The sequence below is a fragment of the Myxine glutinosa genome, chromosome 5 (assembly GCF_964187855.1).
Source record: "Myxine glutinosa chromosome 5, kmMyxGlut1.1, whole genome shotgun sequence".
NCBI classification, from domain to species: domain Eukaryota; kingdom Metazoa; phylum Chordata; class Myxini; order Myxiniformes; family Myxinidae; genus Myxine; species Myxine glutinosa.
Window position 1 is genome coordinate 57,872,766 of NC_136265.1, and position 16,365 is coordinate 57,889,130.

The following is a 16,365-nucleotide window of genomic DNA, read 5'->3' on the forward strand; positions in this document are numbered from 1 at the left end:
CTGAACAAGAGTTCCATGTCCTTTTCATGTGCAAGTTTCATTCTGATATCCGTGTTAAATTTTTTCACTGGGCTACCCGTGAAATGTGACAATGTGACATGTACAAAATTTCAACAGAAAACAGTCTGCAGCCTCCTCACTCTCTGCAGACCTGGACAAAATCACAGACTGGGCAAACAAATGGAACATGTCTTTCAATCCTGACAAATCTCACACTCTTATGATGTCTCTCCGAAAAGACCGACTGGACAACCCTCCCATCCACTTTCTGAATAATCCTCTCCAAGAAGTTCTGTCACTCAATCTTTTGGGTCTCACTATCTGCCATGATCTTTCCTGGGAAAACCACATTTCAAATCTGGCCTCCAAAGCCAGTCGCCGACTGGGCATCCTCCGTCGTGCGAAGTCCTTCCTTGGTACACCTGAGCTCCTCACCACTTACAAGGCTTTCATCCACAGCTCTATGGAATACTGCTCTCCCCTCTGGTCTGGTGCTCCTGCCTCACACCTAGCTCGTCTTCACGCTGTTGAAACCAAAGCGTTCAGAATCATTGGAATCTCCCACGATAAAGCTAACTCCAAGGGCCTTTCACTCACTCACCGCAGGCAGGTTGGTGGTCTTTCCGTCTTCTACCGACTCCTATCTGGCCTTGCCCCCCCAGCTCTCTCTGGGCTCTGTCCCCCAAATATTCCTACAGGTCGCACAAGATCTGCCTGCAACCCTCTTATGGTTAAACTGCCAAAATCAAGACTTTCTTCTCACCTTCACTCCTTCATTCCTCTTTTCTCCTGCCTCTGGAACAAACTCCCTCACTCTCTTCAATCCCACTCCACCCTCCAGGTCTTTAAAACAGCTGTTCACCACCATCTCTTATCTTCCCCCATCCAAAACCTTGATCTTTTCTACCCCCGCTAATTTCGGTCCCCTTGTGTTTCATACCTCTCCCCCCCCCCCCCTCCCCCTTCCCACGCCTCCTCCCCCCAAGCCCTCTCCCTCCCACACTTCTCCCTGCTCTCAAATGTTGTGTTTGTGTGCTTCCCCTTCTCTCCCCATCTTGTCTTCCGCTCCCTCTTTTTATATATTTTGTTTGTCTGGTTGATTTGTTTGTGAAATAAATGTTAGCTCTTTCACGAGCCTCGATTCAGTATTCAAAAAACAAACAAAAAAAAACCAATGTTTTTTCAATCGTGAAATCAACCTAATAATTATTTTTAAGTTTAATAGTTGATTTTGAAGTGTGTTTTTGAATATCTATTCACATATTTTTTGGTTCATCACCTTGTTCTTTCATAAGGCGAGAGACTTCAGAAGATATTTGAGAAATCTCGTAAGCTCCGGGTGAAACGGTTATAGTTTTATATCCACTTCCTGGATTTTAACTAAACTTGTTGTTTTTCTCTGTGATATCAAACAAAAGAACCATGTCACTGATTGTCTGTCGCAGCAAGAAGTCAACAACAGGATTATATCACAGGTGGCGTGGCAAAATTTATGGACAGGTGCATTTGACGATTGGCTTCACAGTCGGTTATACAAGGGCTGTTGCATTCTGTATTAGTGGAAAACAACTGCTGCACATCTCCAAAAGTTATTGCTGCTTCCACTGGAGATGGTCCGTCAACTCGACACTGCTGTTTGTCATGGAGTGGTGGCTTTACGAAATTACGGCATGAAAGACCGTGCTATTGCTCGGCAGTATGGCATCACTCAAGGTCAGGTGTCAAAGATCCTGAAACGAAATGCTCAGAGGGGTGTCCCTACTCCAATACCGAGGCCAGGACATCCCTGCAGAACCACAAGGAGGGATGATCGCCAGCTGCACCGGTTAGTCTGCAATGGCCGTACAAAGTCAGATAATCGGCTTAGGGCTGAGTGGCAGCAACTGACAAATGTGCCTGTATCCAGAAGGCTAGTCAACCAATGACTGGTTCAAGCAGGCTATCGTGCAGGCGTCCCCTGAGAAAGCCACGCCTGACCAGACAACACCGCCAGCGCCGATTGCAGTGGGCCAGAGAGCACCGTCAATGGCAGCCAGGACATTGGAATCACGTGATCTTCAGTGACGAGTCTAGATTTCTGGTCTATCGTCAAGATGGCCGCGTTCCGAGTGCACAGACAAGTGCATGAAGCCTACAACAAAGATTGTATAGTGCCAAGAGTCCAAGCTGGAGGTAGTGGGGTGACCGTTTTGGCTGCTTTTCATGCAGGGGGCAAAACTGACCTGGTTGTTCTGAATGGAAACCTGAACCAGTTCAAGTACAGGGACATTCTGGAAGAAACATTGCTTCCATTTGCTCGTGCAGCCTTTCGAGGAAACTTTGTCTTCCAAGATGACAACGCACGGCCTCATCGTGCTCGCATGATCCAACACTTCCTTGCTGACCGTGGTGTAGAGCATATGGAGTGGCCTGCCATGTCCCCGGATATGAATCCGATAGAGAACTTGTGGGCAGAATTAATGCGTCAAATCGACCACTTGGACCAGCAGCCGACCTCTGTGCATGAATTGCAGTAGGCTATTGTCACTGCATGGCAAGCAATTCCTGTCCAAACCTTGGCAAATCTCGTGAACAGCATGCCTCAACGTGTACGTGCTCTCCTGAATGCTCATGGGGGTTACACGAAGTACTGAACTGTAATTTTACTGTCCGTAATCCCAGTCGTAATTTTACTTTTGTTTTTGTTAAAAAAAAATTGGCGAATGTGCAAAATAAAGAGATACTTCTGGAAAACGTACAGAAGTTTAACACAGTACTGTCCATGAATTGAGTTCGATATCAGTTTACATCACTTTGAAGGATCAATTTATTTGTTTTGAAATGTCAAATGTGGTTTTTGTTTCTTTTAAAGGTCACATTAACAAAATCTAGAATAATTTAAACATAATTCCAATGAACTTTTGGTTCTAAGACATCTTGAAAAGTAAGTTCACCCCCACAAAAAAAACTATGCCATATTAAATGCCAAGTCTGTATATATTTCACACACAAACATAATGTGGATCATATTCTCTTGAATGAAGAGGACATCGATTTCGACAAACTTAATACCCAGATATCTACATTCACGTGAAAAAGTAAGTACACCCCATGTAAAGTTTTGACTTTTTCAACATATTTCAACATATTTCAACATACAGCCATTTGATCTTCATTTCAACAATATTGATAGTTAAAGGTGATATAATACAACAAATATCATGAAACATTTACATTTTGTAGTCCATTGTATAATTTAAATAAACATAAATGCAAATTTCGCATGTGGAAAAAGTAAGTACACCCCTCCATTTATCACTACTTCAAATACCTAAAATTAGAATCAGGAGCACCAGCTCATGTGCAAATGATTAGAACATCGTTAGAGAGGATCTTGGAGGAACCTATCTTATTTAAACCTCAGACATTTAGTTTGGTTTGCTCTTTGTTGTTGAAGTGTGCGGCGTCACCATGTCTAGATCAAAAGAGCTCTCTGAGGTCTTCAGAAAGAAGGTTATAGACGCCTACGAGTCTGGGAAGGGATTTAAAAAGATCTCCAAACAATTTGAAATCAATCATTCGACTGTCCGGAAGATCATCTACAAGTGGATGAGATTCCAAACAACTGCCAACTTGTTCAGGCCAGGCCGCCACAGCAAGTTCAGCCCGAGAGCAGACCGCAAGATGCTGAAAGAAGTCTCTAAGAACCCCAGAATGTCATCACAGGACCTACAGGTAGCTCTTGCCACTGTGTTGATGTCAAAGTGCAGAGTCTACCATGAGAAGGAGGCTGCACAAATTTGAATTACATGGGAGGTGTCCCAGGAGGAAACATTTGCTGTCCAGAAAGAACATCAGGGCAAGACTAAAGTTTGCCAATGAACACCGAGGCAAAGAGCAGCACTTCTGGACAATGTGCTCTGGGCAGATGAGTCAAAGGTAGAGCTATTTGGCCGCAGTATCAGAAGACATGTTTGGTGAAAACCAAAGACAGCATTTACCCACAAGAACCTGATACCAACTGTAAAGCATGATGGTGGAAATATTATGGTTTGGGGCAGCTTTGCTGCATCAGGGCCTGGGCAGCTCGCCATCATAGATTCCACTATAAATTCTTCATTGTACCAGAGGGAGCTTGAGGATAATGTGAGGCCACATGTCGGAAAGTTGAAGCTCAACCGAAGGTGGAACTTGCAACATGACAATGACAATAAACATACCAGTAAATCCACCAAGGAATGGCTGAAAAGAAAGAAATGGAGGGTTCTGGAATGGCCAAGTCAAAGCCTGGATCTAAATCCCATCGAGATGTTGTGGGGGGATTTGAAACGAGCTATGCATGCAAGAAACTCCTCAAACATCGAACACCTGAAAGAATTCTGCATGGAGGAGTGGGCAATAAATTCTCCCAGTCGATGTCAGAGACTGGTAGACAGTTATAAGAAACGCCTACTTGAGATTGTTTCTGCCAAAGGGGGCAATACCACGAATTAGAGCCAAGGGTATACTTACTTTTTCCACATGCGAAATTTGCATTTATGTTTATTTAAATGATACAATGGACTACAAAATGTAAATGTTTCATGATATTTGTTATATTATATCACCTTTATCTGTCAATATTGTTGAAATGAAGATCAAACAGCTGTATGTTGAAATAAGTTGAAAAAGTCAAAACTTTACATGGGGTGTACTTACTTTTTCACGTGACTGTATACATATTATACAAAGTACTGAACGCTGGAAATTAATACATTATGGATGCCAACATTCAGTAACGATTTCGATGTCTCTCACTCACACACACACACACACACACACACACACACACACACACACACACACACACACACACACACACACCCCATTACTATACAAACTGAAATTAATGATGTCAATTAATAGTTTTTACATGGTAAAAACTTTCTACGAAAGTCTTCTGGAAACTGACCATAATATACCAAACAATGATCGACATTTACTAGACCACTTAGTCCTCCTCAAAAGACTGCACCTTCAAACATTTGTGTAAAATGCAAATGGTAGTTTTTAAACAAAAAACAAACACGTTTCTCACAAGCCTCAATGTCCCAGATACCCATGGGTTCTATTTAATTTCCACTTTATAGCAACGGATATACTTGTGTAAATGAATAATGGAACAAATATATACATCCTTGTGGTTTATTTCCCGATGTGTATCGGACGCACAGTGCCAGGACAAATGCGGAGAAGTTCGATACATTTCAATAGTTCTCACTGTCTAGTAAAGAAACACATGTTCTAAAATAAAATCATGATCAGAAGAAATCAGAGAGATATAAAAAATAAACACAGTACGGTCATTTGTCAAATATCTCAATATTGAAACAGAACACCAAGAGAGTCACTATAAAGGTCGGTACTCTTTAAGATATGAATTATAGGATATGCAATGCATTATACTTGTACCAAAATGATCAATTTCAATCAGTTTGAGAAATATGCAAGTCAACGGGTTTGACTTTACATTATTTTTGGAGACTTGAGACACAGTTGCAAATTGTAAGAGAAAGTCGTACAAATCTTAAATACCAAGACAACAATATCTTTTGTACAGTTGTCGCCTTAATGTAGGTACATGCAAGTATATCTGGCATCTGCCAAATGATTTAAACCTGATTCTCACACATGCTTCACTGATTCCGTAATTTAAACGTCAATAACACGATTAAAGTGTTCATGGTAGTTGGTCAGGTAAATCATGCATGTAAAGTCACTTTCACTCACAGGTGGGACGACACACAAGGGATCATATCTCATCCATCTTCTTTGACCATGCCTGTCTTCAGTGTGTATGGTGATCGCTGTATTCAACAGGGAAGCAGCAGCGACTATTTCTACATCAGTTGCCCAGACAGAGTTTTTCTCCATTCCACTGGGTGGCAAATACTGGGTCATATCAGGATGTCCAGAGTATCCTTCAAAGTGAGGTCGATATTTAGCATCAGCGAGAATGTCCACGACCTTCGATCTGATGACACATGTTGGGATTCGCTTCCACAAATCTCCTTGGAGATGGCCCGAAATAGACAGTTTCTGTCACCAACTGTGGGATCTATTCTTTTGGGACTGCCATCCAGGACACCTGGCTTTCAAACTGGCCATCAACCACGTGGTTTTGGAATATCCAGTTTTTCGCAGTTGAATCTTCGCCACTCGGCATTCATCGGGATGAACTGGATCTCTCGTTCTTCAATGTCTGTGATATTCACTTCTTGTGATGGTCGGGCGAATTTCTAAGGCACGGATGAGGAGGATGGTTGTGATGTCGTTGGGGAGAATGGTTCCAATGGTTGGGATGGTGAACTCGGTCCATGATTCGGAGATGTCAAGGATGGCAGTGAGTCAGATGGAGATGATGGTGCAGAAGGAGTCGGCGCAGACTGGTGTATACTGGAAGCGATGGTGGCATCTGCTTTTTCTCCGTTGTACCATCTCTTGAGGTTCGCGGCGTTGTACTTCTTCTTCAGAACAGAGGACCCCTACTGTGGAATATACAATCCCTTGCCAAGGACTTGGTGGATGACATAAGGTCCCTGGAAGCGGGCTGCTAGCTTATCACCCATCTGTGTCTCTCGCCGACGATTGACACAGGCAACCTGATCGCCGACCTAGAAAAAAAAAGAATTAGTTACCCATCTGTGTAAATATGTGTCGAAAGATTACCGTATGCATGCCCAAGATGTCAAACCAATCAGATACCTCATCACGATGTACATGTTAAAACAAGTTATATTTCATTTATATAATTTGCAATAACTCAATTGTTCATCTTCATCTGTTCACTACGGATCTGTTGCTAGATTTCCATTTCAACACAATGTCTTACTGACGATTACATAGTTAGATTGCAAATTTCAATTATGCATTGCTTCCTGTTTACCTTAAACATGGGACCACTGTGCTTGATATCATAACATTGCTTCTGTTTGGCCTGGGCTGCTTCAATGTTGCTTCGGGCAGTGGCACGTCGACGTGAAATGGCATCAGCCAACTGCTTCATCCGCGTTGCGACAGTATATGGGTCAGGTGGGGGTCTGCAGATCAACAGGTAATCGGGCCTTCTGACCATAGAGGAGTTCGAAAGGTGACATCTTCGTTGAGGCTTGTGGTTTTGTCCTGTAGGCAAATGCAATGGGCTGCAGGTACTTGTCCCAATCGTCACATTCGTCGTTGATCATCTTCATAAGCTGCGTTACCATCGTCTGATTGAAACGTTCTGTCAAACCGTTCATTTGTGGATGATAAGCAGATGTCATTGCTTGGTCTGTATCAAGGATGTCACACAACTGCTTCACCAAAGAGTTACAAAATTCGCGACCTTGGTCGTGAAGGAGAACCTCACTTGCGCCGAACCAAAACACCAGTCCCATCAGAAAAGCATGAACACTGTCAGCAGATTTGTCACTTAATGAATCAACCACAACCCATCTGGTCAGATACTCAGTGGCAATGATGACATAACGCTTCTCGTCGGCCGTCTCCTTCAATGGTCCAATAAGGTCAACTCCCCAGCGATGGAAAAGGTCTTCTACCGGAACAGTGTGTAACGTAGCAACATGAGGTCTGTTGTTGGTGTTCGCTTTTTGACATCTCTGGCATTTCTTACAAAATTCACGTATGTGGTTGGTCATCTTCTTCCACCAAAATCTCTTGCTGATCTTCACTATAGTTGCGTTCTGGCCAAAATGGCATCCCCCAACGAGGTCGGAGTGAAGGGATTCCATGACTTTCTGCTTCTCGTCATCTCTGATGACAACCTTCTGCTTCTTGCCATCTTTGCCTTTGTGGTGCAAGACCCTGTCGATTGTCGTAAAAGATGCCTCCTTCTTTCTTAACCGCCGCTTATCTTCCTTGTCAAAATCAGTAGGATAGGTACCAGATACAAGATAGTCTCTCAGATATGTCACCTCTGGACCATCCATGGTGATGAAATAACTTGATAGCAGTGACTTCTCAAGCAAGGATGAGAGGACAGTGATATGAATGATATTTATATACTGAAATACAAAAAAGCCCCAAGCATGTCAGATTAATTAAATGATAGTCATTTAAATACCTCTGCCCCTCTCCCACCTACATCAAACTTTCATGCACATATGCTGGGGCACAGTTTTAAGTGACATTTATTACCAGATTATAAACTGATTATGCGTTTCGGAGATCGTAATGTGTGCGTTTATCAGAATTTATTTCTTGTTCTTGAGTATGTAGTTTTCTTTCTCATTGCGCTGCTAACCAGTTAATCTAATCGAATCTAACATTCATCGAAACATGTTTTCAAACCAGAAAGAGTCTCATTCTAGAGTCTAATCGTTTTGATTTATATTGCGTCCCTGTATTGTATACTACGACTATTAGTATGCACATTTTGAGTGTTGTACTAAATATGTAACATATAATATGACGAATACCACTTCTGTTAATATCGATATTTAAAATTTCCATGTACACACGTTTTGTAATGTATGTCGGTATTTGTATCGTTATGGGAGAGCTATATAACATAACATAAGAATTCCTGTTCCTGTTTATCGATTATATACGTATGTATGTAAATTGTTGAAATGTGACAATTTCTAAAATAAAATATAGTTTAAAATAAATGTCCTTTTTTTTCTTCTTTTTTTCTTTTTGTACACTGAATCGAGGCTCGTGAAAGAGCTGACATTTACTTCACAAACAAATCAACCAGACAAACAAAATATATAAAAAGAGGGAGCGGAAGACAAGAGAAGGGGAAGCACACAAACACTTGAGAGCACACAACATTTAAGAGCAGTGAGATGTGTGGGAGGGAGAGGGCTTGGGCGGAGGAGGTGTGGGAAGGGGAGGAGGGGGTGTGGGAGAAGTATAAAACACAAGGACACCAAGGACTTCCAGGACAGAAGTTGGTATTTCAAAAAAGTGGCATTTGGGGTGAAATTAGCGGGGATAGAGAAGATCAAGGTTTTGGATGGGGGAAGAGAAGAGATGGTGGTGAACAGCTGTTTTGAAGACCTGGAGGGTGGAGTGGGATTGAAGAGAGTGAGGGAGTTTGTTCCAGAGGCGGGAGAAAAGAGGAATGAAGGAGTGAAGGTGAGCAGAGAGTCTTGATTTTGGCAGTTTAACCATAAGAGGGTTGCAGGCAGATCTTGTGCGACCTGTAGGAATATTTGAGGGACAGAGCCCAGAGAGAGCTGGGGGGGGCAAGGCCAGAGAGGAGTCGGTAGAAGGCGGGATGACCACCAACCTGCCTGTGGTGAGTGAGTGAGAGGCCCTTGGAGTTAGCTTCATCGCGGGAGATTCCAATGATTCTGAATGCTTTGGTTTCAACAGCGTGAAGACGAGCTAGGTGTGAGGCAGGAACACCAGACCAGAGGGGAGAGCAGTATTCCATAGAACTGCGGATGAAAGCCTTGTAAGTGGTGAGGAGCTCAGGTGTACCAAGGAAGGACTTCGCACGACGGAGGATGCCCAGTCGGCGACTGGCTTTGGAGGCCAGATCTGAAATGTGGTTTTCCCAGGAAAGATCATGGCAGATAGTGAGACCCAAAAGCTTGAGTGACAGAACTTCTTGGAGAGGATTATTCAGAAAGTGGATGGGAGGGTTGTCCAGTCGGTCTTTTCGGAGAGACATCGTAAGAGTGTGAGATTTGTCAGGATTGAAAGACATAGGCACTTCATATCAGGAAAGACATAGGAAAAGGCACTTCACTGTTATTGATCTATGTTCCGCCTTTTTCTCCGTACCTATTGCACCCGAGTCACAATATGTGTTCACCTTCACCTATAGAGGGCGCCAGTACACCTGGACGGTGTTACCCCAAGGGTTTTCCGACAGCCCCACCCTGTTCTCCCGAGCGCTGCACCGCGATTTGGCGGACGTGGAACTAAAGGGGGGATCGGTGTTGTTGCAATACATTGATGATTTGTTGATTTGTTCCCCCTCCAAAGAAGCTTGTGAGGAGGACTCTATGGCCCTGCTAAAGGCCTTGGCGGCCAAGGGCCACAAGGTGGGACGAAAAAAGCTCCAATTCGTACGGAAGGTCATAACCTACTGGGGTCATGCCATTTCGCATGGGAAGCGAGAAATGGACGCCGGACGAGTGACTGCTATCATGGAGATGCCGCTACCGCGCACGCAACGGGAAATGTTGCGCTTCCTAGGTATGACAGGATACTGCCGTACTTGGATAATTGACTATGTGCTGCTTGCTAAACCACTGTACGAGGCTACCAAATTGGAAGCCCCGCACTTTTTGGATTGGACGGTCGACTTGATGCGCTGTTTCGAGGGTCTAAAAAAGGCATTGGTTATGGCACCGACTTTAGGACTCCCCGACTATGCGAAGCCATTCACCCTTTACACTCACGCAGTAGGGGGTTTTGCCCAGTCCGTATTGACACAGACACACGGGGAAAAGGAGCGACCGGTAGCCTACTTCAGTAAAAAGCTAGACCCGGTCGAACAGGGGTTTCCAGTGTGCCTGCAAGCCGTGGCAGCGGTCAGGTACGAAGTGGAAAGGACAGCGGACATCGTAATGGGACACCCGGTAACGTTGCGGGTGCCACACTGCATCACTTCGCTGTTACTACAGCGGAAAACACAACACTTGTCTTCCACCAGATTAATGCAAAACGAAACCGCACTGATCACCGCAGCCAATGTCACTGTTGAACGTTGCACTACACTCAACCCGGCCTCAATGATGCCCACCCCAGAGGAGGGTGAACCCCATGTGTGCGTCGATGTAGTGCAGCAAGTCTCCACGGTGCGTCCGGATTTAAAGGACGTTCCCCTCGACGACCCCGATTGTGTATATTATGTCGACGGATCAGCTAAACGTGGATGGGATGGCTCTTTGCTATCCGGGTATGCGGTGTGCACTGATAATGAGACAGTGGAAAGCGGACGCCTTCCACCCACCTTGTCTGCCCAGCAGGCGGAGCTGTGCGCCCTAACTAGAGCATGTAACTTGGCGGCAGGCCTTGCCGTCAACATTTACACAGATTCAGCCTACGCGCATGGGGTAGTCCAAGACAAAGGGGAAATCTGGAAGATGCGAGGCTTCCTCACATCTGCAGGTTCGGTTATAAAGAACGGCGAATTGGTCGAAGGGCTACTCCAAAGTGCTTCCCCACGCTATCGCGGTGATTAAATGTCGCGGCCACCAAAAAGCGGACACTGACGTTGCTCGGGGCAACGCCAGGGCGGATGCTGCGGCAGGAAAGGCAGCCAACCAAAACGTAGGATGGAACATGCCGGTGGTGACATGAGCAAAAGGGGTGCTCGCACAGATTGCCAATGTACCGACCTCAGGGCCAACTGCCACACCAACTAACGATGACGTTTTAAAACTTCAAAATGCAGCGACAGCAGTCGAACACGATGACTGGATAAAACGAGGGGCCACGCGCCCCAGACCAAATGAGATGTGGACCCTTTACGGAAAACCAATAGCACCCAAGGAACTACTGCCTTGGCTGGCACGTATGGCACATCAAAATGGCCATGTGTGCCAGAGCGGGGTGATGGAACAGATAAACTATACTTGGGCGGCGCCGGGACTGTCACGAACCGCATCAGATGTGTGCGGGTCATGTGTGGATTGCCAACAACACAATAGGGGGGCACCACCGAGGCACCCACACAACGCGGGCCATCCTCAACCCATCGGGCCATTTTTCCATATCCAGTTCAATTTTATAAACATGGAACCGAGTATGTCGTTCCTCTACATTTTGGTAATCGTGGACATGTTCACAAAATGGGTCGAGGCCTATCCATGCGTTAGGTCAGACGCCCTGACAATAGCTAAATGCCTCGTGCGGGATTTCATGTGCAGATTTGGCATTCCCCAGAAAATATCTTCAGACCAAGGGGGCCACTTCACGGGAGAGGTGATTAAGGGTATCCTAAAGGCATTGGGTGTGAAACAATCCTTCCATTGCGTATACCATCCACAATCAGCGGGACATGTGGAACGCACGAACGGGACCATGAAACTCAAGTGAGCAAAGATCTGTGCAGATACAGGTTTGAAGTGGCCGGAGGCTCTCCCGCTTGCGTTAATGAGCACTCGTTCCACTCCTGGCCGCACCACGGGTCTTTCCCCCCATGAGATATGGATGGGACGACCTATGAGTTTGCCTGTTTCGGCCCCGATGGACATGTCCAAACTTGATTTGCCTGTGATGGATGACATGCTTTTAAAGTTTTGCATAGGATTGTCCAACGTGGCGCGCAGCATCCACGCCCGAGTACGAGAGGCATTGCCTGAACCAATAGGCCACGCCATCCACAACTTCCAAGCCAGCGATTACGTGCTCGTGAAGCACTTCACCCGCAAGAACGCCCTGGAACCAAGGTGGACGGGACCATTCCAGGTATTGCTGACTACACCAACTGCTGTCTTTTGCGAGGGCAAGGCCTCCTAGATCCACGCCACACACTGTAAGTTGGCTGTCCAAGCACCAGACACTACACCACAGCAACCACAGTAACGATGGTTCCAGTCACAGGTATGATGCTACTGATAGCGGCAGCATCTATTGGGAGCACAATATGGGCTCCACCAAGCTCCGATTACAATAGGTGCGAAAACAAAACACGACACTTCACCATAACATGGGGACAAAAGGTATCGTTACCATGTTTTGAGCAGAAAACCCTGCACACAAATTGGGTAAGCGTAAGATGGTTAGCACTGTCGGCAGGGCCTGGACGTATAGGCGTGGTATTGCGAAAACAATGAGAGTTCCGGGAGGACGGGCAAGCCAGCGTCAAGACTTGGGCCCAACCAGGATACAAGTGGGAACCCCTGATTTTAAGCTACAAACACGGACACACCTAGAGAAAGGCATGACTATACAGATTCAGTGTAGTGTCTGGACTCCTGGCGTGGCTCGTGATGAAACCAAGTACACACCATGCATCGAATACGTACTCACGCCGCACCCCCAAGACAAGGCCCCCAAAAAGGGTGCAAACACATTTTGAAAGGTAGCAAGAGAGGTGGCGACAATTCAGAATAGGACTCACTACTGGTCATGCATGCACTTTCCCCAAGCAGGCACCACTGGAATACAAATGGTAGTGCTACCCTTGTCCCTTAATGATCTTTGCTCACAACCTATCGATTCCCCATGTTTAGTCACCACTCTGGAAAGAGAGGGGGTTGGCAACGGTAGGAGTTGTAATCGGCAGTTTAATTATCGCCCTTCAATGATTGCCCATGTGGCCGAGAGGCCCGCCCCCGTCTGGGTCAAACCACAGAAAGGGATGGTCTGCCTCCAGGGCTCCGGCCACTTGCTTATGGGGGAATCAGAATGTGCCTACACTCTCCCCGGGAGACTGGAAAAGGGGAGCACCGGGATTACACTACGAATAGTACTGCAAGATAAACACAACCACAATATAACGGCTATATTATTTTCTAGGGGGGTTAGTAGGATTAATGGGGTGACAAAGGGAATCCAGTGCTTATCCACCCACCTGGTCCCACCCCATGGGACAATGTTCATATGCGGCGATAAGGCATACCCCTATTTTACCAAATAATTGGGGTGGCACATGTTATCTTGGCTCGGTCCTTCCCGACGTCGAGATACTGGATGATTTAGATCCAAGGTCCCTGGACAGGCGACATAGGAGGTCAGTATGGAACGAAGACGGAACCACTAAACTAGACGGAGCCATATGGGAAAAGGTGATAGGTTTCTTCTTCCCAGGAGCCGGCACAGTTATGGATAGTTTTCGGATAGATAAGTTGGCTTTGGCTCGAGAAAAGGTGGCTAACGACACCGCCACAGCCCATGATGTACTCTTGGACACAGTAGTTCATATGCGCACAATGGTAATGCAGAATCGGGTGGCTTTGGACATGCTTCTGGCAGAGAAAGGAGGGGTATGTGGGATAGTAGAGGGAAAATGTTGCACATACATACCAGATCCAGCCGAAGGGGTGTCGGCCGCAATAGTGAGATTGAGAAAAACGACCCACGCACTGACTGTTGATCGGATTGCACGTAAGAACTATTTTAAGGTTAGCTGGCTTACTGATTGGTTTTCGGGATGGACAGGTACGATAGTAAAGTGGCTGTTGACCGCACTGGCGGTAATAATTGGGGTGGTGATCTGGGGAGCACTAATGAAGGCTTTAGTCCTCCTCTGCGTGAGAAAGTATTTTTCAGGATGGACAACGAAGAAACTGCCGACAACGACCATGGTCTTGACCGCCGAGGCCGTCGACCTGAACGAGCCCCTGGACGATGCTGATGTGATCGTCGCTTCTGAAGATTGTGCTGATTTTATTGCTAACAATTGTGATGATTTTGTTGTAAGTCCCCTGTGGGAACTGGCTAATGCTTCTGATGTATTACAAGCTCACAGCTGCACACCTCCGGCCGATCCAACTCTGGATCTGATTGCGACGCTGGGTCTGGCAGTCAAGGGACCCGACACGGATACTCTAGTTCCCGAAGCTGAGTATGCATCCATGAAAGACTTCGACATAAAGGAAGTTTCTCTCTTCACTTTGAATGCTTTGAATTATAATGCTCTGTACCCTGACCAGGAACACATGACACAAGATACTGACAACATTATGTATTCCTCAGAACAACAGCATGTACAGGCTCTCATGAGCATGGACCTCGATTAACTTCGAAGATCTGCAAGGACCGCGTTTGTGCGAGGACGGGGAGCCCTTCGATTGGGGGAAATTTCAGCTGCACCTACGCTGCTGCAAGGGTGGGTTGGGAGACCCCCCGGGCACACATCCCCAGCCGGACCAGGCACCTTCGTTGTGGATCTGAAACGATAATGGATGTTCATGTTCTGGCCCTTCATATTCCAAAGCACGCACAATCATGACACACCTTTCAAGCGTGCATGCGTGGCGCTATGAGCGCGTGGCATACCCTTGGGAGGACACACATATCACACAATCATCTTTCAATAAAGCCCCTTGTGGCCACACACACCACCATTCCCTTTTGCTTGCGAATAAAGCCCGATGTGACAGATTGTCTCTTTAGATGCGTTGTCTCTACAAGACAAGAGGAGGGAAATGTCGGATACATGACTTTGTTATGTATCCTTTGACTTATATGCTTATATAAATCATTGTTTGTATTTTAATAAGAATGCTTGCTTCAACACTATGTTGGAATTAAGCTTGTTATATCTCACATGGCTTAAATATGCTTTGCTGTCCAACTGTGACAAAGAATGTAATAGGATTGAGGAACTGCTTAAACTCCCTTGTGGAAACACACCCTTCACTTTCTGTTGCCCTTGAAGGAAGGTCTGGTTAATATCTGCTCTGAAAGATAAGGACTTGAGAAATGTCACAATGCCTTACTCCCTCAAACTCAGCATTTCTCCAGGATGGGATCTTGGTGAGAGCTGTTAAGCCCACTCCTGTCCTTTGTTAAAGTTCACGTCTTTAGCGGAGACTTTTTCTATTATTTTGTCTATATAAAGAAACCCTGTTTGCCAGTTTCATAGGAGGGTCTGCGACGCATGCTGTTCTATGGAGCTGTATGTGCCAAATTCTTCTCCACAGCTGTGTGGTCTTTCAATAAACTGCTTGTTACTCCTTATTCTCGTTGTGGACCCTGGTTCGATTCCCAACACACCCACACACCAAATTAGAAGTTGGTACCTCGCTTATTTTTCAAGATATTCCGCTCACAAGGTTCAGACATACATGGTGGTGGCCATCTTGGATTTTGACGTGGGTTGCACCCACACACCAATTTAGAATTTGGTCCTTTGCCTATGCATGCACATACGCACCACGCACGCCCGCACGCATACACACACGCACGGACAGACACACGGACGGAGGGGAAAACCATAGTCAGTCCCCCTTTCGCTCCACGGTGTGACGGGGGACAATAATTCCCCTCCCTTACCACAAAGACTTTGGAAAACTGGCAGGAAGCCAGGCCGGGGCACCGCCAATGGGGCCGCAACCAGCCAAACCACCAGCTGGCCTAGCAACAATCCTCGTGGCAGGCTAGCCACGCCCAGGGAGCTGGTGATTGGTTGGAGTGGGAGGCACTCGACAAATGGGAGAAAGCCAGCAAGTGCGAACGCGTGGGCGAAGCAGACGGAGGGTTTCCTCGCGCCGGAGCTTGGAGACGTGTTGGACGGTGGACAAGACTGCAGACAGTTAAGACGCACCACATTTCACACGTACACGACGGACAGTTATTTTTGCAATTCATTCCCCTGTCTCATATTTGGAAGTCGGTGTGTGGGATCCCGATTTAGGACATTTTATTACCGGCGCGTATTTCCTTGTCCCGAGATTCCTTGTAAATAAACCCTTGCATTATTTTCCCTTTCCATTC

At 46.0% G+C, this 16,365-nt stretch overlaps 1 protein-coding gene across 1 annotated transcript in view; it reads right to left on the minus strand.

Annotated features, from left to right (window-relative positions):
* The window catches only part of LOC137411778 (uncharacterized), a 188,442-nt gene extending 181,418 nt beyond the window's left edge, over window positions 1–7,024 (minus strand). The window contains exons 1-2 of the mRNA XM_078777303.1: window positions 6,905–7,024; window positions 6,530–6,632 (exon numbers count right to left, since the gene is read on the minus strand). Of these exons, the coding sequence (XP_078633429.1) occupies window positions 6,530–6,632; window positions 6,905–7,024 (223 nt within the window). The remainder of the gene's footprint in view (window positions 1–6,529; window positions 6,633–6,904) is intronic.
* Between the last annotated feature and the right edge of the window lie 9,341 nt (window positions 7,025–16,365).